The sequence below is a fragment of the Chanodichthys erythropterus genome, chromosome 22 (genome assembly GCF_024489055.1).
Source record: "Chanodichthys erythropterus isolate Z2021 chromosome 22, ASM2448905v1, whole genome shotgun sequence".
Classification (NCBI taxonomy): Eukaryota; Metazoa; Chordata; class Actinopteri; order Cypriniformes; family Xenocyprididae; genus Chanodichthys; species Chanodichthys erythropterus.
The window spans coordinates 17,127,288-17,154,589 of record NC_090242.1 but is presented as its reverse complement, the minus strand read 5'-3'; the positions used below and the strand labels follow the sequence as shown (position 1 = coordinate 17,154,589).

At 36.5% G+C, this 27,302-nt stretch overlaps 1 protein-coding gene across 1 annotated transcript; it reads left to right on the top strand.

Moving 5' to 3' along the window:
- Positions 1-282: 282 nt before the first annotated feature.
- Positions 283-20,119, top strand: mamdc4 (MAM domain containing 4). Its single transcript, XM_067376162.1, has 28 exons — positions 283-425; positions 2,135-2,230; positions 2,327-2,488; positions 3,798-3,923; positions 4,733-4,966; positions 5,658-5,783; positions 5,953-6,108; positions 6,943-7,043; positions 7,204-7,359; positions 7,480-7,570; positions 7,692-7,808; positions 7,894-7,995; positions 8,078-8,215; positions 8,296-8,435; positions 8,536-8,638; positions 10,376-10,480; positions 10,588-10,719; positions 10,863-10,990; positions 11,229-11,442; positions 11,606-11,743; positions 14,763-14,887; positions 15,128-15,218; positions 17,149-17,298; positions 17,418-17,543; positions 17,881-18,005; positions 18,098-18,197; positions 18,319-18,506; positions 19,170-20,119. The coding sequence occupies exons 1-28, from the start codon at positions 371-373 to the stop codon at positions 19,206-19,208; spliced, it is 3,564 nt and encodes a 1,187-aa protein (XP_067232263.1). The 5' UTR covers positions 283-370; the 3' UTR covers positions 19,209-20,119.
- Positions 20,120-27,302: the final 7,183 nt, after the last annotated feature.

Here is a 27,302-nt window from a genome sequence, read left to right as displayed (position 1 = left end):
GAAGGCTCACTGACCGAACCCTAGAAATGGTTTACAATATGCTACTGTTAGTAAGACCAGAATGTGCCATTCATTTTGGCTAAATAGTAACATTGTCAGGTAAAGTATCTGGTGTTGAGGCCAAAATAAACTGAGCTGTCTGTGCTGCATATCTTCAAAAGCGTCGAGGAGCTTTAAAGGAAGGATCTGGCACTCATCTGGAGGTTAAAATGTAAAGTCCAGGTATTATCTCTATGTGGATTCAAGAGGGAGTGACGCAGGTGAAGTTCAGAACAGTTCATATTTGGCAGCAGTGCAGTGCTTTTGTTCACTGTATGCTGAAGAAGAGCTCTTGTTCTGTCTTCTGGTGTCAAAAGTAAAGACTGGATTCATGGCTGTCTGTCACTGGATTCTCCTTGCATGTCTCATGCTTGTCTGTCAGAGGGGTGAGATTTGGTGTTTTTATTCCTTTCCTTGTTGTAAAAGTTTTTAGGTTGACTTCTTCAAGCATTGAATGCCATTTTTGTACTATTGAACATTAGTGGGGGTGTTTTTCTTGTTTCAGTTTATTTGTATTTTTAGTGCTTTTGATTGTACATTTTGATGGTGAATATTTTTAATGATGTTATTAATATTTATGCATAAGCTAGATCATAAGTTAAATCAGTATTAAACCTTTATTACTGTAAATAAATGAAATTAAGTCTGTTTTCTTTTAAACCCATCATCGCTTCATAAGCATGACCATAGGTGCTTGAGAATACAGTATATTACTGAATTGCTTTTCTGCATTGTATATGAAATTTTGTCCTTGTATACAGGAATGCAGCTTCATATCTGACACTTGTGTATCAGAGACCTTTGACTGTGTGTGTGATTACTAAATAGACAGACCTTTGTGACGACTTGAACAGGAAGATTTCTAAATTTCTAATTAATGTGGTTTTTATTTCTTGACCCACATGAAGCCTTAACTCAGACTAAATTGGACATGCTTACATATACTGTTCAAAAGTTGGGGGTGGGGTATTCATTCATTAAAGGTGCTAAAGAGGATCTTTTAATTGACTGACTGAGAAACCAAAGACTGTTAAGTGAGTTTTTGAAATGAGTATCCTTCACAGCTCATTTCGAGGGAACGCCTCCCAAAACTCGTGCCACGAGTATTGGAACACGAGTGTTTACCACCGGCATTCGCTGTATCGTGTTAGTGGATTCATTATGTTGGACTCACCGCAGGTAATCTGCAGTTGTTACTCCTGTCTCCTGACAAAAACATTGCATGCGGCGCCTGTGGAGTGTGGGAAGTTACTGGAGCACGCTTGTCTCTCACAAGGAACGTCATGGCAGTGATTGACAAGCCAGAGGGCCAATCGTTTACGCGATGATCGCATAAACGATTGGCTGATGTTTTTAAGGCTCTACCTCGTCCACATATGATGTATATTAATATTATTCCTTTCAGTGAACCTAATAAATAGTCTTTTATCAGTTAGTAAAGACAGTTTCAAGTAATATTGCAAAAATGTATGCAACAAAACATCCTCTTTAGCACCTTTAAGATGAATACTTTCTCTATAACTTTCTGTTCCTCACAGAATCCTGAAAAAAATGCATTATGCAGCACAGCTGTATTTAACATTGATAATATGGTAATAAGAAATGTTTCTTGAGCAGCAGATCAGCATATTAGAATGAGTTCTGAAGGATCACGTGACACTGAAGACTGGAGTAATGATGCTGAAAACTCCGCAATAATTTACATTTTCAATTAGAAAACTTTTATATACAATTGTAATAATATTTCACAGTATTACTGTCTTTACTGTATTTTCGATTAAATGCACCCTTGCTGAGCAGAAGAGACTTCTTTCAAAAACATTTTAAATTTTCTGAACGTTAATAGCTTCCTCATTATTAGTGCAGCGATAAACTCCCAGCGAAAACACTGTTATGTTTTACTAAGATTTGGCTCTTTATATTTACTCGTTTAGAACTAAATCATGTGATAATGCTTTATTTGAATTACATAATTGCTAAAAGCTTTCACTGTGTCTCTATAACCGTACAGTAATAGCACTGTGATGTCGATGTTGTGGATTTTATACACACAACTGTGAAAGACCAATTCTTCATCATGACTCATTTTCGGCAGCTGTCGCACTGGAGCGAGAGGACTGCAGGATCTCCACAGAAAACACATGTGATTTTGTTTGTGACCTTAAAGACTGTAGTGATGAGCAAGACTGTGGTAAGATACTGAACTTCTGGGTATTCATATACCTTCTGGAATGTATTTGTGTCCCTCTTTTCATTACATTGTTTTTGTTTATCGGTTGAATATCAGGTTATCGAGGACGGGAGTTTGTGTGTGATTTTGAGCACGAGGGGAAGTGTGGATGGACTGACAAGTCAATTGAAGTTGGGTACGTGTGGCAGAGACAGCAGAGAGGGAACATGCTTCCTGACAGTGGGCCGTCCTCAGACCACACCACCGGCACTTCCACAGGTACATGACAGTTCAGCTTATCCTTCCTGCAGGAGCTGGTTATATTTATAAAGCCTTTCAAAATCCAGTGATAGATCTTGTGTTAATTCAAACTTCACTTGAACTGAATTCTGTGCCGTTTCAATTCAGATCATTGATTTTAAAAATGGAAATGCATATTTAGGAGTGATTAGTTTAATTTTTACACAATGCATACACTGGTAATATACAGATAAAAAAAAAAAAAAAAAAAAAAAAAAAATTCTTCAAAATGATTATTTTTGATTAAAATTTAGAAAAATGTATAAAGGAATATTTGCACCACTGTTCAAAAATTTGTGATCAGAAAGTTTTAAAGAAATTAATACTTTTATTTAGTGAGGATGCATTCAATTGATTAAAAGGGACAGTAAAGATTTTTTTTAATGTTACAAAAAAATATGTTTCAAATAAATGCTGTTCTTTTGGTCTTTCTATTAATAAGAGAACACTGAAAAAATGTATCATGGTTTCCACAAACATTTACAAAAACAGCACTGTTTTTAACATTGATAATAATAAGAAATGTTTCTTGAGCAGCAAATCATCATATTAGAATGATTTCAGAAGGATCATGTGACACTGAAGACTGGAGTAATTATGCTGAAAATTCAGCTTTACTATCACAGGAATAAATTACATTTTTAAACATTAAAATATATAAGTCATTTTTACTGTATTTTTGATCAAATTAATGTGGCATTGGTGAGCATTATTTAAGTGATGAAATTGGTCATGTTTTTGCATGTATTTAATTTAAATAAATAATCTATTGCTTGTTTAATTATACAAGAATTACAACTTAGGTTTAAAATAGTTTTGTTTAAAAATGCTTCAGTATCAATTTTAGTTCATGACCGCAAGCATTAGGTAGCATGAACTAATTTTTTAATTTTACAGTTTTTATTGATAAAGCATGTTAATTTCTAAATATAATATTATTCATTAATATTTTATACTCGTTCATAGTACATTTACTATATACAAATATAGATGCAAATATTTGCAGGGTGGAAAAAGCATTAACAAAGGCCTCGTTTCACAGACAGGGCATTACTGGTGTGCATTTTGAGACAAAACAATGGCATTGACATTTTTAAGATCACTGCAAGTTGCTTTCAGTTAAGACAACTCAAACATACATTTTAGTCTGTGAAACCGGCAATAGATTATTAAATGCTGTAAAAGTTATTCATTGTTAGATCATGATACATTTACTAATGTTAACGAATTGAATCTTATTGTAAATGTTATCAAGGTTTCTCTTCATGTAATGTTTCTGTGTTTTCAGGCTGGTTCATGGCAGTGACAGCTGTGACTTCAGATTCTCCCAGGACTGCTGTGCTTGTGTCTCCTACAATAAGACAATCATCTCCTACTTGTCGCCTTCGGCTCAGATACTTCATCTGGGACTCAGGTTCACACACAAACTATCACATTCAAATCTGCATTAAAGGTGGACTAATCAACCAGAAGAGTAGAACTAAATGAAGATTACTTAGAGGAAAAGGACATTTGTGAATTCACTGTGTGTGTGTGTGTGTGTGTGTGTGTGTGTGTGTGTGTGTGTGTGTGTGTGTGTGTGTGTGTGTGTGTGTGTGTAGGTGTGAGTTTGTTTATATTACATTGTGGGGACCAAATGTCCCCACGATGTAATATAAACTTGAGTTCACCTACATCGTGGGGACCAGCCACCGGTCCCCACAATGTAAATTAATTAATAAAAATACTTTTAATGTGAGAAAATACTGTTTTTGTGAGAAAATAAAGGTGTGCACAGTTTCCTGTGATGATTAGGTTTAGGGTTAGGGGTAGGGTAGGGGGATAGAAAGTACGGTTTGTACAGTATAAAATGCATTGCGGCCTATGGAAAGTCCCCACAATTCACAAAAACAAACATGTGTGTGTGTGTGTGCGTGTTTTTGTGACATATCGGGACACCAATTTGTATAATGACATGGGTATGACATAGGTATTACAAGGAGAGGGTGACTTATGAGGACATTACCCCATTTTACCCCATTCCCCATTTTTCAAAAGGCTTATAAATCATTTTTGTGAGAAAGTAAAAATGTGCAGTTTCCTGTGATGGTTAGGTTTAGGGGTAGGGGGATAGAAAATACGGTTTGTACGGTATAAAAACCATTACACCTATGGAATGTCCTCACAATTCACAGAAACAAACGTGTGTGTGTGTGTGTGTGTGTGTGTGTGTGTGTGTGTTAGGTCACACAGGGCTGGGTGACACACCTCTATGGGGGTCAGTGTGGCAAACTGACGGTGAGGAAGCTGTGGTTTGGAGGCCAGAGAGCTCCAGTGTCCGAGGCTGGAGGGAGGCCACCATCTATCTGGGCCGTATCCCGGGCGCTTTCCATATAAAGCTTCATTCCACACGCAGTGAAGGGAAGCAGGGAGATGTGTCAATCGATCAGATGGAATTTCTAGATTGTGCCCTGCCAGGTAAGAAGAAATGGAAAAAGGTTCAATTAATTCACATAATATTTTTTTACATTTACACAAGAAAAGCTGGAATAACAATATTTTTATTTTATTTATTTTATTTTATTTTATTTTATTTTATTTTATTTTATTTTATTTTATTTTATTTTATTTTATTTTATTTTATTTTATTTTATTTTATTTTATTAAGCCCCAAGAAGCCACGGTTTACAGTGAATTTACAACAGCTAAGGGCAGTTATTAGGCACAACGCAGAGTGGAAATGCACATTTCTAAATATGCTTTTCCATTTTAAAAAATGGGAAAATCCTATTTGAGCATAAGAGACTTCTTTCTAAAACATTTTAAAATCTTTTGAATGTTAGTGTATATTTTTAGTGACGTAATTGCCCTAAATTTTTTGCAAATTATTTTATTGAGGTGGCAACAGTGGTCATCCAGGCTCCTTTATTATTTTATTTTATTTTATTTTATTTTATTTTATTTTATTTTATTTTATTTTATTTTATTTTATTTTATTTTATTTTATTTTATTTTATTTTATTTTATTTTATTGATTCATTCATTGCTTTTAAAATCCGCTTTACTTAAAAATCTAAAAAGGGTGCCCTCTCACTCACAAATGAGCCTGGTGCTTCTGGGAAACACTCTTTAGAGTAATAAGGATGTTTATTTTCTCTCTATCTTTCAGTTCCCCCTGAAAGTGGAACATGCGGTCCTGGTTATGTGAAGTGTAAGCGGGAGGGATGTGTGGAGGACTATAAAGTGTGTGATGGCACGGATGACTGTGGTGATGGAACGGATGAAGAGAACTGTGGTGAGAGACCATGAATCTAGTGAGAGAAATCAGTGATGTATCGATGGTTCATTCAATTGATTTAGTCTTCAGTGCATTTAATTCTTGTGTTAGATCGCCCACTGCTGGTCTGGAGTCATAATCACTGATTATGTTTGTTATATTGGTGTGTATACTTACTTATGAACAGAGCAGAACATGAGCTGTAGCTTTGAGGATGGTCTTTGTGGATGGGACATAAGGACGTTATCATCCCTTAAATGGACAAGGACCAATCAGATGAATATATCATTTTCTGAGCCTCTTAAAGGACCTGGCAGAGATCACTCAACTAATACGATGAAAGGTATGTGTGGGCCAATCTGAGCAGGGTTATTTTAGTTTCATATTTTTCATTTATTATTATTTATTTATTTTGTTTTTTATTTCTATTTCGTCTAGTTGTATTTCAATGTTTAATGCAGGTGGGTTATAATGGTTTCAGGTTTTAATATGTCATGTACAGTACTGTTGAAATTAATACTTTTATTTAGCAAGAATGCATTAAAGTGATCAGGTGTGACAGAAAAGGCAATTATAATGTTACAAAAGATTTCTGTTTCCAATAAATGCTTTTCTTTTGAATTTTATATTCAACAAAGAATTCTGTATCGCAGTTTCCACAAAATATTAAGCTGCACAACTGTTTTCAATATTTTTAATAATAAGAAATGTTTCTTGAGCACCAAATCAGCATATTAGAATGATTTCTGAAGGATCAAGTGACACTGAAGACTGGGGCAATGATGCTGAAAATTCAGCTTTGCCATTACAAGAATACATTTTAAATCATAATAATATTTCACAATATTTTACTGTATTTTTGATCAAATAAATGCAGCCTTGGTGAACATAATAGAGTTTTTTCAAAACATTAAAACATCTTACCAACCCTAAACATTTGAATGATAGTGTATCAAAAACTTTTATTTTATTTTATTTTACTTTAGTCAGTTTTAGAGTCATGGAAATGTATTTTATTTAGTTTTTTTAGTATTTAGTATTTTTTTTTAGTACTTCCCTAGTTATGTTTTAATTTTTATTGCTGTTTACAAAAATGTTTTCATTTTAGTTTTTATTAAAGACAACACTGACTGCATTGAACTCTCAAAATAAGCATCAATTAATAATTACTCTTCAGGATATTTCTTGTATGTAACCAAGCCGGACATCCTGAGGAGTGATTGGACGTCTTTTCAAAGCCCTCCCCTTGCACCAACCAATGACACGCATCCTTGTCGGGTATGTATATACTACCACATGCTTATTATAAGACGCAGTAACTTGAAAAAAAAGGCACTCGTTTTATCAGGATTGTAACTGCATAATGAGGATTAGGGGGTGTCTGAATGTCTACAGTGGTTATGGCGTTACATTTTACACCCACTGTTCATAATTACAGATGATAATGTACACACATCAGTTTGGCCAAGTGTCTGGTGGACTGTCTGTGTTGGTGGCCGGAACGCAGATTTATCCTGTGTGGGAACGTGGAGGTGCTCTCGGGGACTTGTGGGTAAAGGCTGAGGTGGAGTTTGTCGTCAATACCACGTTCCAGGTACATGAACTCATTGCTCCTCTGACATCATCACTCTGATCACAGAAGTTTTCTATTTATTTATTTTTATTGCACTGCAGTCATAAAAGCTGTCTGATGTATTGAACTTTCCCCAATCAGATACTATTCGTTGCTGCCATTCGAGACCATGCTTATGGAGGGATCGCTATTGATGATATTGTGTTGTCCCCTGAGTGCGTCTTATCCAATGGTACTCTCTGTTTTTATGCTTGCCTACGTCAATTATAGACCACAACTCTCCGTTTGACTATTTGTTTGTAACTTAAAAAACAATTCAATAAAGTGTCTCTCTTTCATTTCCTGGCATACAGAATCAATGCCCATTCCACAATTTCCAAAGCCTCCCGCTGACCCTTGTATCGAGGACAGTCTGAAAATCTGCGACTTTCATCAGGATTGTCCTGCTGGAGAAGATGAAGCTCAGTGTGGTGAGTACCACCTATACAAACATGTATATGATACAACTATGTATCTTAATCACACATTGGGGGTCTATGTTAATGTTGTGTATAGGGGACTTCTCATATGAGATGGGAAGCTCTGGCTGGACAGACACCAGTATAGGGAGCCAGGCCTGGGAGATAAAAGTGGACTATAATGACACCATCATCCAAGGTTAAAAATTTTTTTTTATTTATGATGGAGTTAAGAAAATGCTTGATAATTTGCTTTAATTTGTGTATGTGTGTGTCATTAGAGGAGTTCCTGTTTGTGACTGGTGCTCCCGGGCAGCAGTTAAGTGAAGCCCAAACTCGTACCCCTCTATTGGGTCCATCAGGTCCAGCGTGCACCCTTCAGTTCTCCTACAGTCTCAGTGGCAGTAACCCACACATTGGTACAACATCAGCTGTAATACACCTGTCTCCCCTCTGTTAGTCAGTATGATGTTAGACTATTCTCTTTGTCTCTCTGCAGGTGATCTGGCAGTGTATGTTGTAGACAGTGTCTTAGGGACTCATCCTGTGCTGTGGGAGTTTGCTGGAAGGACCAATGAGACATCAGGGACATGGCTAAAGGAGGAAGTCTATGTTGGAGCAAGAGATAATCGTTTTCAGGTAGACGATCTATCTATCTGTCTGTCTGTCATATATCTTATCATCTATCTCTCTGTTATTTTGTCTGTTTGTCTGTCTATCTATCTATTGTCTTTCTCAGTTAGAGTTCAGGGCCCGTGCTGAAGAGCTCTCCCCAAGTAACCAGATTGCAGTGAAGGATGTGTACTTTGTTTACTGTTCTCCTATGTTTATCCCCTCTGGTGGTGAGTGGATATGAATAATCAATTTTATTTTACTTGCTTTTTTTTATTGTCTTTAAAGGGTTGATTCACCCAAAAAATAAATTTCTGTCATTAATTACTCACCCTCATGTCGTTTCACGCCAGTAAGACCTTCGTTCATCTTCAGAACACAAATTAAGATATTTTTCATAAAATCCGATGGCTCAGTGAGGCCTGCATTGACAGCAAGACAATTAACAATTTTTTTGCCCAGAAAGCTACTAAAGACGTATTTAAAACAGTTCATGTGACTACAGTGGTTCAACCTTAATGTTATGAAGCGACGAGAATAATTTTTTTGCGGCAAAAAAAACAAAATAACGACTTTATTCAACAATATCTAGTGATAGGCCATTTCAAAACACTGCTTCATGAAGCTTCGAAGCTTTACGAATCAGTGGTTCGAAGCGCGTATCAAACTGAAAGTCGCGTGAATTTCAGTAAACGAGGCTTCGTTGCGTCATAAGCGTTTTGAAATTTCAATGGTTCACCACTGGGGGGCGTGACTTTGGCAGTTTGATACGCGCTCCGAACCACTGATTCGAAACAAAAGATTCGTAAAGCTTCGTTGCAAGAAGCATTTTTTTTAAAGGTGCCCTCGAATGAAAAATTGAATTTATCTTGGCATAGTTAAATAACAAGAGTTCAGTACATGGAAATGACATACAGTGAGTCTCAAACACCATTGTTTCCTCCTTCTTATATAAATCTCATTTGTTTAAAAGACCTCCGAAAAACAGGCGAATCTCAACATAACACCGACTGTTACGTAACAGTGATATATGATAACATGATATTTTTAGTGATATTTGTAAATTGTCTTTCTAAATGTTTCGTTAGCATGTTGCTAATGTACTGTTAAATGTGGTAAAAGTTACCATCGTTTATTACTGTATTCACAGTGACAAGAGCCGTCGCTATTTTCATTTTTAAACACTTGAAGTCTGTATAATTCATAAACACAACTTCATTCTTTATAAATCTCTCCAACAGTGTAGCATTAGCCGTTAGCCACGGAGCACAGCCTCAAATCCATTCAGAATCAATGTAAACATCCAAATAAATACTTTACTCGCATAATCCGAAGCATGCATGACGAACACTTTGTAAAGATCCATTTGAGGGTTATATTAGCTTTGTAAACGTTGTTTATGCACTGTTCGAGGCAAGCGCCAGCTCCGTGGGCGTGGAGCAGGAGAATTAAAGGGCCAGTAGCCCTGAATCGTCTCATTTATAATGATGCCCCAAAATAGGCAGTTAAAAAAATGAATTAAAAAAAATCTATGGGGTATTTTGAGCTGAAACTTCACAGACACATTCAGGGGACACCTTAGACTTATATTACATCTTTTTACAAAAAGTTCTAGGGCACCTTTAAATCGCCCATCACTAGATATTGTAAGTCGTGAGTTTTTTTTTTTTTTGGCACACAAAAAGTATTCTTGTCGCTTCATAATTTTGAGGTTGAACCATTGTAGTCACATGAACTGTTTTAAATACGTCTTTAGTAGCTTTCTGGGCATATGAAAGTGCTAATTATCTTGCTGGCAATGCAGGCCTCACTGAGCCATGGGATTTTATGAAAAAATCTTCATTTGTGTTCTGAAGATGAACAAAGGTCTTACGGGTGTGGAACGACATTTTTGGGTGAACTAACCCTTTAAATGTTTTTTTTAAATTCCCTCTTGGCATCATCATCTCTTGTTTTCCCTCTAACAGATGTATCATGTAATTTTGAGGTAAATTTGTGCGGGTGGTACCAGGACCAAACAGATAATTATGACTGGAAGCTTCATAGTGGAATGGACCACACTGTCCATGTTGGTCAGGATACTTTTGATGTAGTTTTATTTTGAGTGAATTATATTTGATTATGTTATTATATCATAATCACAAAAACATCTTTCTTCACTTATCGCTCTCTTTCTCAGGTAGGAGTCTGGTGGTGGAAATGTGGGACACTTCACTGCGAGGTCTTTCCGGACGCCTCCTCTCAGTCAGACAGCAAAGTAACACCGAGTACTGTCTGTCCTTCTTCTACAAACTCTATGGGCCAAACACAGGTGGATCTGAACACCTTATTCCCAGCTTCAGAGAATATGAGTTTCTCAGCCATTTTCAGTGAACAGCTTGTGCTGAAAAACTGACTCAAACTTTACACTTCATTATAATTTCTTTGTTTAATCATTCATGTTCTCTATCCAAGGCGCTCTCAGTGTAAAGCTGCTATTTGCTGATGGCTCAGAAGAGCTGTTGTGGATGCGCAGCGGTGCCCATGGTAACGTCTGGCATGAGGGCCATTGCCCCGTGCCTCCTCAGCTCTCTGCTTTCCAGGTGCACACAAAAGTTGTTTACATGACTAAAGCATAATTGTCAGCAAAACACATAATGACTGTGTAAATGGCCACATACATTTGCTTAGAAGATTATTAGTGAATAAACTTGTTCTATTAACTCTTTTCTGACTGAAAATTCTGATGTTTAACATTTTTACTTTTAAAGAGAATTGCTTTAATCTTCATTTAATTTTCTTATCATCTTTGTTTTTCATTCACTCTTCTCGTTTATGTAGCTGGTGTTTGAGGCAACCCGCTCTGGTTTTGATGGTCAGCTGGCTTTAGATGATGTGGCATTTGTGACGGGACCATGTACTTTGCCCTCTATGTGCTCATTTGAGAGTCAGACTTGTGGCTATACCAGTTCTGGAAGAGCCAGGTGGACACACCGGAGCTGGGCATTAGACAAATCTGGACCCGAGACCGACCACAGCCTGGGAACAGAAAAGGGTGAGGAAAATTTGAAAATGAAAGTAAATTGGGGAGAATTCACTATACCGTTGCAGCGGCAGTGTTCGCGATCTTGCATAACCTGTTTAAGATATAGATTACTAGCTATGTTTTTATTTTAGCTGGATTATGAAATGAATGATATATAGTATGTTGTGACTAGGTTTCTACATGCTGGCCGACAGCAGTGTGGATGTCCTTCCCCAGGGTAGTGTGACCACCTTGACCTCCCCTGTGCGCAGAGGTTTGACTCACACAGAATGTGTACAGTTCTGGTACCACACAGGAGGAGACAATCCAGGTAAGAAAACATTATCTCATATGTGTTTGCACACCTATTAATTTTTTTTTTTTTTTTTTTTTTTTTTATTATGCAAACAGACAATTACAATATTTACAGTTGAGACATTAAATGCAAAATAATGAAATGAATGAATCCAAATGAATGCATGTGTGCATCTTAATTAATATGTAGTGCATTAAAATAGCGAGACATGTGCCAAACCAGCCGGAGACAATAAATCCCAGGTGAAGGTACAAGCCGGGGAGTGAAAGCCCAAGGCCCCTGAACCCACACCCACTCACCCCCAACTAATCAGAACCTCACATGGCAGGGACTAGCACGCCATAGCTAGCCAGGGTCCAGAAGCAGAGAAAGGAAGGGATAGAGAAAGAGAAAGAGAGAGAGAGATTTAAATGTAATCTTAAAAGTATTTCATTTATATTTGATATTAGAAAGTGTTCATAACTCTTCCTGACCCCCCTCCCCCTTGTGTGAATATTTATGGTATAACATTGAGGATGGCTTCAGACGTCCTTCAGAAGAAGGTCAGTGGATTCATGACTGTATGAAGTTTAAGAGAGATGACCAAGAAGGATGTAATTCTGGTGTATTATTGTGAGTGGAGGTAGACAAGTTTTCCATGGAGATGTATTCTATTAGTAAATTTTTCCAAGTTGTAATGTGTATGGAGTTCCTTGATTTCCAGTTCATGAGGATAGTTTTCTTGGCAATAGGAGTAATTGTACTGCTTAAATTGATTATGGATATATCACCTAATATACAGAGGGAGGGAGACAGCGGGATGTGACATCTCATGAATTTGGACAGTGAGTCAGTAACATTTTTCCAGAGTTTTTTAACCGAAGTGCAGTCCCAAATAGCGTGTAAATAGGTGTCTGGGGTGTTTTGTGTGCAATGTGAGCATGTTTCTGAAGTAAAACCCATTTTAAATAATTTCTGTCCAGTAAGATGAGATCTATGAAGTACTTTATACTGTATAAGTTGCAAGTTGGCGTTTTTTGTCATGAAATAGATATTTTTGCAGATTTGTGTCCAGAAAGCGGCATTGGGAGCAATAGATAAATCTGATTCCCATTTAGCACTGGGTAAGCTTAATGTGTTGTCTGATTTGGATATTATTCTATATATTTTGGAAAGTAGTTTTTTTGGGGAGGTTATATTAATTAGCTCTGAGATTGGAGGGGGCAGTTCTAGATTGATTGTCTGAATATCGATTTTTGATTAAATAGATGATTTTATTTGTAAATATTCCAAAAAACAATTACTCCCAATGCCGTATTTCTGGACCAAGTGGGAAAATGGTGCCAAGTTGTTATTAAGGAGGATGTGCTGAAGTTGTGTGATGCCCTTATCTATCCATGTGCGTAAGTTGAGTGGCTTCTTGTTGACTATGAAGTCTGGGTTATTCCAAATCGGGGTGTATTTAGATGGTGACAGAACGGTGTTTGTGATTTGATGAAATTTCCACTAGGCTGTCAGAGCAGCCGCTATTGTCGGCGTTTTAAAACAGTGATGCTTTTTGATTGTCTGATTATAGAAAGGTAAATCTGAAATGTTAATGTCCTTACAAATTGACTGTTCAACATCTAGCCATGTGCTTTCTGATGGGTTAGGATGAATCCATCTGTGTATATTTTGGAGCTGATTGGCCAGAAAGTAGTGGTAGAAATGTGGTGCTTCCAGTCCTCCTTGTGTTTTTGGTTTCTGTAATGTAGTCAGTTTAACCCTCTACCGCATAGTGTTGCCATATGGCAACATACTCTTTATGTTCATTTCCTTGCCACCGTCTCTTTAAGAGAACATTCTAGTTTTTTTTATTCGTAAGAGAAGACCTTAATTTAGCCAATGATGTGCTTTGGTTAAGTCACATGACATGCAATTTTTTTCTGTGACGGGATATCTGACAGACTGCCATCTCTTGTCGGTAGTTGCTGAAAGCAAACTAAAATGTCAGTAACAAACAAGGATCCGCCCATGTCACATTCACAAAAAAAATGTTAACATCATCTCAGGTAAGGTATGATGACATATTCACCACTCAAAAAAGTTTTTATGAAATTAGTTTTTGGTAAATCGAGAAAATGTCTGTGTTGCCATATGGCAACACTGCGCAATAATGGAATGGCATTATTATAATAGGTTAGATAGCTAGCAAAGATCAGCTGCAGTCTGTTAAGCTATAACAATAAAAACATTAATGCTAGTGATATAATGTTGATTAGTCATATGTTAAGGACTGCCATGGCATTTGTATTATGGATTAAATCAACATCAGAGATATGCCATCACAGCCATGTATACTGGCCCAGACCTACCACTGTCCTACAATGGTGTCTCAAAAAGGCAGGTGTAAGTGGATGTAAGTGTACTGTAAGTGTGAAGAGCACCAAATGTGATGTCTACATGTGTCTCACCTTTGGAAAAAAAAAATGCTTTTTGAAGTTTCATACAGAAAAAAGGTGAAATTTAAAGAATATAAAGCATTATTCAGCAAAAGAGAATGGAAAAACACAAGATGTTGGAAAATAAGTATAAGGTGTTGTTTATAATTACTGCTAAAACTTATAATAGCACTAATTGATTCAATACAAACAACATTTCTGAGGAAAAATATGAACTATATACACTTACACTTATTCTAAGTTTTTCCACTATTGTACGTTGTTGCCATATGGCAACGTATCATAAAGTACCTTAAAATAATATTTTTTTCCAATTTTTTTTTTTACAGCACTTTAAGTTAATCCATTCTAAGAAAAGAAAAAGAGTCAAATATTTTTTTTTATAGATTTATCATAATGCGTGCGGTAGATTCTCGGGGTCTTATTTTTCCAATAGAATTTAGTGATAATTGAATCTAGTGATTTAAACCAGGTGAGGGTGGGTAGTGCTGGAGTCATTGTAAATAAATAGTTTAATTTAGGGAGTATAGTCATTTTAATTACTGATATTCTGCCCATAATGCCCAAACACCTATTCATTTTCAAGTAAATACCGTATGTTTATCCTCACACAGGCACACTGAATGTTTATGTGAAGCCATCTGAGGGAGACAGGATACAGTTATTCTCCAGCAGTGTGAGGCAGGGACATGCCTGGCGACATGGCCAAGGAAATGTCAGCTCACATGGGGACTGGCAGGTAAGTGATCTTCTGCCTTAGCTTGTTATGTAAATGAGTAACGCAGTTACGCCTGCTTTCCCTTACACAACATAGTGTCGGCCCAGATCCGGCCCACATCTGGTCCGCGTGTAATCCACATGTGGGCCAGATCTGGGCCACATTGTGTTGCTGTCTGAGTTGTTAGCTTGTTATGCTTAATAAATGGTCTTAGCGTGACTCTGGCTGTGTGTAAAGGTTTTATGCATCTTTGTGTTTCAGTTGCAGTTTGAGGTGAAGGGTGAAGGAGGCATATTCAGTTTTATTGCCATTGATGACATCACCTACTCGACCCACAGCTGCCCCACAACAGGTTTGAAATAAAACCAAAGTCAACATGAAATCAAAATTAACCTCATTTAATTTTTTACAATACTCATTCCTGAGTGTGTGAATGAATCGGTGCACATTATTCCAAAAGGAAAAAATTATCATGATCTTACTCCAGCCCTGAAATGACTTTCCTTTTCGGATGCACCTTCCCCTTCACACACCTGTCATCTATAAACCACTTTTCATGATAAAATAAAGTCCTGTCCTACTTTTTTCTTTGTTTTTTCTTGTTGAATATTGGAAATAAAATGGGCTTTCAACATTTTGTTTATATACAGTACAGTCCAAAAGTTTGGAACCACTAAGATTTTTAATGTTTTTAAAAGAAGTTTCGTCTGCTCACCAAGGCTACATTTATTTCATTAAAAATACAGTAAAAAACAGTCATATTGTGAAATATTATTACAATTTAAAATAACTGTGTACTATTTAAATATATTTGACAAAGTAATTTATTCCTGTGATGCAAAGCTGAATTTTCAGCATCATTACTCCAGTCTTCAGTGTCACATGATCCTTCAGAAATCATTCTAATATGCTGATTTGCTGCTCAATAAACATTTATGATTATTTTCAATGTTGAAAACAGTTGTGTACTTTTTTTTCAGGATTCCTTGATGAATAGAAAGTTCAAAAGAACAGCATTTATCTGAAATACAAAGCTTCTGTAGCATTATACACTACCGTTCAAAAGTTTGGGGTCAGTAAGAATTTTTATTTTTATTTTTTTGAAAAGAAATGAAAGAAATGAATAATTTTATTCAGCAAGGATGCATTAAATCAATCAAAAGTGGCAGTAAAGACATTTATAATGTTACAAAAGATTAAATTTCAGATTTTTGAACTTTCTATTCATCAAATAATCCTGAAAAAAAAAAAATATTGTACACAAATATTTTGTACAATTGTACACATTAAATGTTTCTTGAGCAGCAGATCAGCATATTAGAATGATTTCTGAAGGATCATGTGACACTGAAGACTGGAGTAATGATGCTGAAAATTCAGCTTTGCCATCACATGAATAAATTAATTTGTGAAATATATTCAAATAGAAAACAGTTATTTTAAATTGTAATAATATTTCACAATATTACTGTTTTTACTGTATTTTTAATTAAATAAATTTAGCCTTGGTGAGCAGATGAAACTTCTTTTAAAAACATTAAAAATCTTATTGGTTCCAAACTTTTGGACTGTAATTTATATATATATATATATATATATATATATATATATATATATATATATATATATATATATATATATATATATAAATACACACACATAAAGTACAGTTTAAAGTTTGGGGTTGGTAATGTTTTTTAATATTTTTGAAAGAGGTCTCTTTTTTCACTAAAGCTGCATTTATTTAATAAAAAAATACAGTAAAAAAGTAATATTATGAAACTAATACGATTTAAAATAATTTTTTTCTAATTTAATATATTCTGTGATAGCAAAGCTGAATTTACAGCATCAGTACTCCAGTCTTCAGTGTCACATGATCTTTCAGAAATCATTGTAATATGTTGAAAGTTCAAAAGAACAGCATTTACTTAAAATAGAAATCTTTTGTAACATTATAAATGTCTTTATTGTCACTTTTGATCAATTTGATGCGTTCTTGCTGAATGAATAAAAAAAAAAAATCTTACTGACCCCAAACTTTTGAACAATAGTTTATATATAATCTTTATTAATTAATAATAAATAAATACATGTAACTGAATAAATATATATAATTGTTCATATATATATATATATATATATATATATATATAATACTTTTTATACTTATTACATTGTCATTGTTGCTGTTATTATTACAAGATCTGTAAAATAACTTAGATTGATCTTCTTCTTTCATGATGGTTGTTTGGTTATTTGTATTTGTGTGTGAATTTCAGATGGTGTCTGTGATTTCGAGAAAGGTTTGTGTGGGTGGTCCAACACTCAGAACCCATCTGTAGACTGGTTAGACTGGGACCTGACCAGTGCACAAGCAGAGATGTTCTACAGCACTCCACCATATGACCACACACTGCACACAGAAGAAGGTGATTTATGCGATTTACACTCAAAATAAACAGTGTTTGTAGCTAAGCAGAGAATGTAAATAGAATGTAAGTCCTCATTGTCACCAATTCATTTATTTAGTCTCCTTTTATGACTCTAGGACACTTCCTGGTCCTTCCTAATTCCCATCGGGACACCGCTACCCAGAATGCCTGGCTCCTGAGCCCTCACCTGGCACCAACCAAAGGAACCTGCATGAGCTTCTGGGTTTATCAGCCAACCATATGTATGCCATATCATCAAATGTTTAGTTTTAGTTGTTTATTATCTCAGTTATTTAGTCTTTGATAAGCCTAAGTTTGTATGTCAGTGATGTACACTACCGCTCTTTTTTAAGGAAATTAATACTTTCATTTAGTAAGGGCACATTAAATTGATCAAAAGTGACATTTATAATGTCACAGAAGATTTTTTATTTAAAATAAATGCTGTTCTTTTGACTTTCTGTTTACTTAAAACTAGCATCCAGCTATTACATATCCTGTAAAAATGCACTGTAAGTTGCTTTGGATTAAAAAAAAATATAATTTAATAATAATCATTTATATTTCTCTTTTCTGAAGATGACAGCAAACTCACAGTGTGGAGGCTGTCTGAAAAATCCAGACAAGAATTGCTGACGCTGCATGAGGGAGGTGGAAACTGGGACTACTTTAGTGTCAATATCACGTCAGAAACCGAGTACCAGGTGACCAAACTCTACTTTATTCTCTGTTCTTATTGGTTCTGCATGAATTTAAGTGTGATTATACTGATTGTGTGTGATTTAATGGGAGGCAGATTGTACTAGAAGGATTTAAAGGAGAGAAGGGTGTTCTTGCCCTGGATGACATACGGTACACGATTGGGGTGAACTGTGCTGGCCAGACGACTGACAAAAGTAAGAGTTCTTCTTCTAGCAAGAATTGTTCAAACTTTGTTTTTACCTTAGTGTCATATATACATTTAATTATGTGTGAATTGGAAAGAAATATATGTGAAGGACATCTTTATATTTTCAGCCCCATCATCATCTAACAACACAGGAACCATTGTGGCCTCCGTTGTATTCGTCATTCTGCTCTTATTGATTCTCGCTGCCTTGCTGGTGTTCTACCTGAGGACTAAACCAAAGGCCAATGCCTCAATTCGGTCTTCAAGCATATCTCATATAAGCTGCACTGGCTTTGACAATGAATTGTATGATGCTGTAAGTTTCCTGGCTGTACATGTTTTTGTTTTGTGTAAAAGCTTTAACCTTAAAGGGATAGTCCACCAACAAAATTAAAATTCAGACATTATTTGCTATGTAAGCTTGTTTCTGCTACTGAATACAACATAAAAATAGTAATTGGGACTTTTTCTCACACAGATATAAACTTGCAATTCTGAGTCTTTTTTTCCTCAGAATTGGACTTTATAACTTGCAATTTGTGAGTTTAAATCTCACAATTATGAGAAAAGAAGTCAGTATTGCGAGATATAAACTCGCAATTGTGAGTTTTTTTGTTTTGTTTTGTAATTCACTGGCATGAAACAAGCTTCAATAATTTACTCACCCTCTTGTTCCAAACCTTTATGACTTTATTTCTGTTGTAGAAAACAAAGGAATACATTTTAAATTTGGTATGTTTCACACCCAGATGCTATTATATGGCTTGAAGGCTTATTATGATATGGATACTTTTTTGGTGCTCTTGCATAATATTTTAAAGCTTGAAAGCTCCATTCATTGTAATTGCATGGAAAAGAACAACCGCAAATTCTTCAAAAATACACGTTTTGTAATCCACAGATGAAAGAAAGTCATATTGGTTTACTGTAAACTGTGCTGTAATATTTAAATCTCTTTTTGTGTGTTTGCTTGTTACAGGAACGTCTGGAGGAGGTGCATGAGAATACAGGGCCATAGGAGGTTTTTGTGGTGACTGCGCCACAAACTGGCAGCCTTCAAGCAAAACAGTCGACATCACAGCAGGAGAACTGCTTGTGTCGTCATGGCAGGGCTTGCCCGGTCATAACACATGCAAAAACACACCCAACATGCCAAAACTAATGCTAACCAAAAGATACAGGGTTGTCTTTACTATGAGTGAAATATTGGGGTGAAATAATCCAGAAATCTGCTTCTTACAATTACTAATTTCACTTAGCTGTTGATATAGACTATATGCTGTAACAGGATCAAATTTACAAGTAGTCCAATACAATATAATTTAATATATGATACAATAAACAGAACAGATGTTAAAAAGCAAGCAATCAACAATTGTTTTTGTGGTTTAAGTGGTTTGGGTTCATCATGGCCATCAGTGAGAAAGATCTAGCCTGTGGATAGGCTTCCATTTAATGGATTCTCTCTATTGCAGAATAACAGAGGTTCCAAAATAATGCACTACATTTTAATGGGTACAATGCACAGTTTTTGTTATGGTAGAGGTAAAATGTGAACTAAATTAACCATTTGAGGTCTCTTTTGTAATGATAAGAGGGGTTTTAAAATGAAGAGACAATTAAGTATAATTTTTAATAAATAATGTTACATGTTGCATATTTTAAAATGTAAAATTACATTATTTATTTTAAAAAGTGTCATGCATTTAAAATAAATATTATTAAACTCATCTTAATTTCATAATTGTTTATTTCAATCTGTGTCTGTATATGTATGACTACCTTAAAAATATTTACAGTTCATTTATTCATAAGGTTTTTTGTACACTGATTGTCTACTACTTTCTGTCTGATTGTCTTATGTACTACAAAAATTATATTTATATTATATTTCAAAAAAATTATATATTAATAAAATAAGTAATGGATTTTGTATGCATTAAAGGGTTAGTTCACCCAAAAATTCTGTCATTTATTACTCACCCTCATGCCGTTCCACACCTGTAAGACCTTCGTTCATCTTCGGAACACAAATTAAGATATTTTATTAAAATCCGATGGCTCCGTGAGGCCTGCATAGGGAGCAATGACACTTCCTCTCTCAAGATCCATTAATGTACTAAAAACATATTTAAATCGGTTCATGTGAGTACAGTGGCTCAATATTAAATATTATAAAGCGACAAGAATATTTTTGGTGCGCCAAAACAAAAACAAAATAACGACTTATTTAGTGATGGCCGATTTCAAAACACTGCTTCAGGAAGCATCGGAGCACAAATTAATCAGTGTATCGAATCTACTGTTCAGAGCGCCAAAGTCACGTGATTTCAGCCGTTGGCATATATCCGAATCATGATTCGACACGCTGATTCATTTATGCTCCGAGGCTTCATGAAGCAGTGTTTTGAAATCGGCCATCACTATATAAGTCGTCTTTTTTTTTCTTTTTTTTTTTTTTGGCACATCAAAAATATTCTCGTCGCTTTATAATATTAATATTGAACCACTGTACTCACATGAACCGATTTAAGTATGTTTTTAGTACATTTATGGATCTTGAGAGAGGAAATGTCATTGCTCCCTATATGGAAGCCTCATGGAGCCATCGGATTTCAACTAAAATATCTTAATTTGTGTTCCGAAGATGAACAAAGGTCTTACGGGTGTGGAACGGCATGAGGGTAAGGAATAAATGACAGAATTTTCATTTTTGGGTGAACTAACCCTTTAAGTAAAGTGTAAACGTTGCTCCCAGTAAAAGTAGCGGTTAACTTGTTAATGTCGTTGTTTACACACACACAAATCCTTTGAATAGCATGAAACAATGTTTAGTGGGGGGTTTTCATACACACGTCAGTGATGATATATATTTTCTTTTTCGAACTCGGCATTAGGCTACTGACAGAAGCTAAAGCGAAACTGAATTACGAGGTCTCTTAGCAACGGCGAAGTCTCCACGGCAACATCATCCTCCCGATCCGTCTGTCGAAAAGCTCAATAGGATATTTCAAGCAACATCCTCACAGTACGCCAGCAGTAAAAGATAAAAAGCGTTGCTGTGTCAAAATTAAAGGTCGGATTATAAACTCAGCGATGGGGAGTAAAATGTCGCTGTTAATTTATAATTTTTGAAGCGCGAGACACGAGCGGTGACTCGTGGAGGGATAACAGACGAGCGCGTGACTGAGATTCATCGACAGTAATGCTGTACGTTAGCTAAATTCCGTGCAAACTGCATCGCTGTGCAAAGACCTGTCAGATAGCGAATACTTGCACTTACCGGCAGGATGGACCCTGGTGTGCTCATATTCTTACTTTACGTGATGATAGCTCACGAGCTGGTGTGTGGACTGATGCAGTACAGGAGACAAGCAGCCAAGCCACATAAACGCCTAACGTGGTCCTCCAGGTAAGATGTATATGTGCTGTGTTTACTTCGCACATTTACTAAAAATGTTCAGCAAGTGTGACCAAACCTATTTAAAGGGATAGTTCACCCAAAAATGAAAAATCTGTCATCATTTACTCACCCTCAAGTTGTTCCAAATCTGTATAAATTTTTTTCTTCTGCTGAGCACAGAGGAAGATATTTTGATGAAAGTTTGTAACCAGGTCGCTTTGAGACACCATTGACTTCCTTAGTAGGAAAATAAGTACTATGGCAGTCAATGGTGCCCCAGTTTCCCACATTCTTCAAAATATCTTCTTTTGTGTTCAACAGAAAAAAGAAACGTATACAGGTTTGGAACAACCTAAGGGTGAGTAAATGATGACAGAATTTTCATTTTTGGATGAACTATCCCTTTAAGAGTTATTCTGTAGGCCTGTGTCTTAAAGGGTTAGTTCACCCAAAAATGAAAATTCTGTCATTTATTACTCACCCTCATGCCGTTCCACACCTGTAAGACCTTTTCTTAATCTTCGGAACACAAATTAAGATATTTTAGTTGAAATCCGATGGCTCTGTGAGGCCTCCATAGGGAGCAATCACATTTCCTCTCTCAAGATCCATATAGGTACTAAAAACATATTTAAGTCTGTTCATGTGAGTACAGTGGTTCAATATTAATATTATAAAGCGACGAGAATATTTTTGCTGCGCCAAAAAACCCCCAAAATAACGACTTATTTAGTGATGGCCAATTTAAAAACACTGGAAGATTCGGAGCACAAATGAATCAGTGTATCGAATCATGATTCAGATCGCATGTCAAACTGCCAACGGTTGAAATCACGTGACTTTGGCGCTCTGAACAGTAGATTCGATACACTGATTCATCTGTGCTCCGATGCTTCATGAAGCAGTGTTTTGAAATCGGCCATCACTAAATAAGTCTTTTTTTTTTTTTTTGGGAAGCAGAATTAAAATTTTTGGGTGAACTAACCCTTTAAAATGTTTGTTTTTGTTACCACAAGCACATTTAGGTTACCTTACATCTAAATAAATATCACTAAATATGACTGAAGCAACGTAAATCCTACCATAATATTCACACTGTTGCTTTTTCTGGGAAATCAGCCTATAAATGTCTCATAGGAGACAGTATTTCCATAAATGTTTTGTTTTTAATCAACACCCCCTATTTAGACAGCTAATTAAATATGGGCATGTGTGTGTATGCCTTCATTCATAACTGTGTGGTTCTTATTCTTACCCACAGTCCCCATGTCTGTCATGGAACGTGGCGAGTCAGTAGCCAGCCGGTCCGGAGAAGAGACTCGAAGAAAACTGGACGTATTGTCAGGAAAGCGTGACATGAGGGCTGCTGTGGACATATGATCAATATCATCCATTCTGCACTGTGATCACTCACTGAAGCTATGCTGGACCGCTCACTGCCGTTCATGATTATATAGTAACCGCAGCTGTGATGCACAAAGTTTACAGTTTTCCTTCTCACTGTAATTCTGAATATCTTTTCTTAAAGGGATAGTTCACCCACTCTCATTCACTCACCCTCATGCCATCCAGATGTATGACTTTTGTAAGATTTTTATGAAAATATTCCATCTCTGAGTCCATATAATGCAACTGAATAGGTGCCACTTGGTTGACGCATGAAAAACCACACACAGCAATCGTGATGGTAATCCGTATGACCCCAGTGGATGGATCTTCTGAAGTGAAATGATGTGTGTTTAAGAAAAATACTAATATTTTAAACTCTTTTAACTATAAATCATTACTTCCGACCAACTGCATAGGCACGTTCACAAGTTCAGCTTGAGCACTCGTATGACAATAGACTGGAAGCAAAGTATTATAGCTAAAAAAAAAAAGTTACAAATACTTTTTTCTTACAGATGATGTTTCACTTCAGAAGACATTGATTCATCCTCTAGGGTTGTGTTAAAAGCAATCCAAATGTCTCATGCAGTATTCCAAGTCTTCTGAATGCATACAGTAGCTTTATGTAAGGAACAGGCTTTAGACAGAAAGTCATAAAGGTTTAAAACAGCATGAGGGTGAGTAAATTATTTTCATTTTTGGATTACCTGTTCCTTTAAGGATGTTTGTGTAATTTGAAAGCTGCTATTTTATTTCCTTAAACTGAGTATTGCCTTTATATGAGTTGTGGTAGCCGAACACACAATGTTCAGTCCAAACCTGAGGGGATTTGGGAGCTCTGAACAATCACAATCTGATATCACTGTGCACTTAAGCATGGATTTTAATCCTGGATTGCTGAAAATGGACTGTTCTAGCATGAAAGCATTTGGTAAATGTCAAACAGGTTTGAAAATATAATTTGCATGTTTTTTTCTGCCATTATACTGTTTAAAACATGCAATTTCTTGTTTTAGATGTTAAAAGTGCTTAACCAGTGTACTTTAATTAAACATGCATTTCATGTTAGTAGCGATTTTTTTTTTTTTTTTTTCACATTTGAGGAACACTGATAAAAACAATGCTGTTAATACTAGTAAATGAAGTAAATACTACAAAAAAATTATATAATTTCTACATGAAAAAGTTAGTTCAGGTAAGAATTTAGAAAAACATTCAGTAAAACATTCAAAACAAAGTAAATTCTATATTAGTACTCAATTCAGGCTTATCAATGTTTTACACAGTTCAGTCATAAAACACTAGATGGTGCAGGCTGATGATAATTACAGCATTAACTACTTGGCACAAGCTGATTGGTTCATGTCACTTATGCAGCCAATGAGCTTGTTGCTCACACATTTAAATGTCTGGTTACATTCACTATAGCAGTCTGCAGCGCGCTTCAGAGTTCCTCTAAAACCCTCCACCTTCCCCAGCTCCACCTGTATAGATCTGCTGTGGGTTATTGATATATGCTATTTGTGCAGCAGCCCTATGTCTTACTCTCGGCAGCGTATCGGAGTATGTATTGGCAGTAGCAAGTTACTGTACTTGCTCTGCAGCAGCAGCAGCAATAATCTACAGCAGCAGCAATTCAGGAGATCAATTCCACCAAGACCAAATACATTAACATTGTCATATCCATTACCATGCTAAAAATCTTCAGAGAATTGTCATGATTGAAATAAAATTACCTAAAAACCAACTGAACTTTTCTGATACTGGTGTAGCAAATTAGCTCAAAATAAATATGAATAATTAATCATAACTAGTTATAATTAATTATTAATATTTTAATCAGTTAATAAAATTAACTTAATGTAATAAACTTAATATTACAATCAATTAACCTGTTGTTCAATGAACGCACAGTGTTAATTGTTTATTAACTGAGAAATGTTCATTTCCAGGTTATGGGAAATAACAATCTTATTCTACTAAAAGCCTGTAGTCAGGACCGACATGAATAGGGACTCCAGTACATGAGAGCAAAACACGGACAACCTTACGTGTGACATGAACAAGACTTTATTAACTAGACTAAACACTTAAACTACTCTAACATTCACACACATACATGCATACAGTTTACCAAGAGATAGAGAGAAAGCAGAGTACAGGAAGCAAGAAGTTACAGCATTGTTGGACATTCAGCAGATCAACAACCTTGAGCAAACCATCAGTTTAGTTTTAACAGGCCCTTCTTTAAAAGGGGTAAGGATACTCAATGTATCCGATAATGAGACTAAGTTTGATACTTGCATGTCTCTCCAAGTTGAATTAAAACGGTCCTGATGCAATTTGTGGAGGCTTCCATTGAATCTTTGCTGATATTGCCTTGATGAAGAGAACCAGTTGGATTCAGAGGATCTTTGGTGAATGGAAGGTCTAGGCCGAGGCCTGGCACAAGCTTGGGGTTCCTTAGAAGCTTCTAGCTTCTTACAGCATCATCTTGACGTCAGCATTTGTCAGTAAAAGAAAAGAAGAGAAGGACGAGCAGGAAGAGAGGGGGTTCCTTGTGATCAGTGAATATAAGGGGTGAAGATGTCACACCCTCTTGAGGTGTCTGAGCCAATAAGGAGTTCCCCTTTCAGAGGGAAGTTTTACAAGTCTTTGTTCTGTAGCAAGATATTAGCATAAGACACTGGATTGGATGAATGAGAGAATAACCTTCTAGATTCTTATAATACTAATGTGTCACAGAGTTAGTAACATGAAACATAAATTACCAAATAGGAAATGAAAGTTGGAGTCCGTAGATACCAAGCATGCTGCCAATGTGATCTCAGTTAACTATACATTTGCAACTATGGAACATTAATACCAAAATAGTTCAAAAGAGAGAATTAATACATAGAATAAAGCCTATAAAAGGAAAGTCATGAGATGGGAAACTTGGATACATGTTTATACATTTCCCAAGTGGTTATATAGAGAATACATAGGATTAAGAGAGTTTATTTGTCCTTCTCAGGAAGAATGAGTCACTAGTCTCTCCAGAATTCTTCTGGATCATAAAAGTACCATATAACTGTAAAAGGACACCTAGGTTGGCCTTTGTTCTAGCAACATTGGGATGCTGGTTACAGTTTTAGGGGGATGAGTTCAGAGAACTTTGATAGTGAGAGTGAGTTTATGGGTAATTCATTGAATACCATGAATAATTGTGTGGCTGATTGGTCCAGACGCTACATCCCCCCCTTTCGATCGTTGTTGTTCTTTCTATGGACAACAGCGAACGACGTTGAAGGTGTAGAGAGATCAGACACACCACTGGCACACAAGGCTGGAAGGCTGTGATGGGCTCTGGTTGTATGTGTCTCCTGGAGTGGTGGTCGTTCCATTGCGGTTGATGTAGACAGTAGACAAGCTCAGGTCTCTGAGCTGGTGTTGTGTGAGTGGTCAGAAGCTTGAACTGCTGAGTACTCCTCAGGTAAGAACTGTTCAAGGAGCTATCTTACTAGCGTTAGAAGCTCCTGCAGGTCCGATGCAAGCGTGTCCAGTCGTCCTTGGGCTGCCTGCTGTTGGAGATCCTGCTGTGTCTGCAGGGAGAGGACGCTCCCATCCCTGGCTTCTCCCTGTGGTAGGTCTGGTACCTGGGTCACTCCATCTTGGACTCTTGTTTTCACCTATTGGACTACAATAACCATACTCACTCCTGGACTCATTATCTCATTGTCTTTGCACCCAGCTGTTTTGTGTTTGTTCATTAGTGTCTGTCTATTTAATCTCAGTTGTTTCTGTCCTCAGTTGTGGTTTGTTGTATTTGTTACGTGCACTGTTTTGTATCTCTGGCTTGTTGTTTTGTGGACTGATTATCTGGATTTTGACCTCTTGCCTGCCTTGGAATTACGTTTCTGGACTCCCCAATAAATACTTATGCTGCACTTGGATCTACCATCTTGTTCTTGTGTGCAACCGTGACAGAACAAACCACCATTAACAGATCCAGCAGCATGAGCTTCCGGATTTCTCCGCCAGCCACCACGAGGGAACGGATGGCTCGAGTTCGGGCATTGACGGCCCAACGTCAGGACGGCTGGGAGGTAGGGTGCTTTGCCCAGTCCTTCTGGACGAGGACGGTGGGGCTGGGCTACAATGATGAGGCGCTTAAGGAGATTTTAAATGCAGGTCTGGATGACCCGTTGCCCCAATGGGAGATGAAGGGTCTTCAAATCTTGGACTTCTGGGGTTTTGTTAGCTATCTCTCTCATAGAGCCCAGTGGGCAACAGATAGTCAGCCAGAATGCACTCCAGCCCATGAATCCGTTCCTGAGG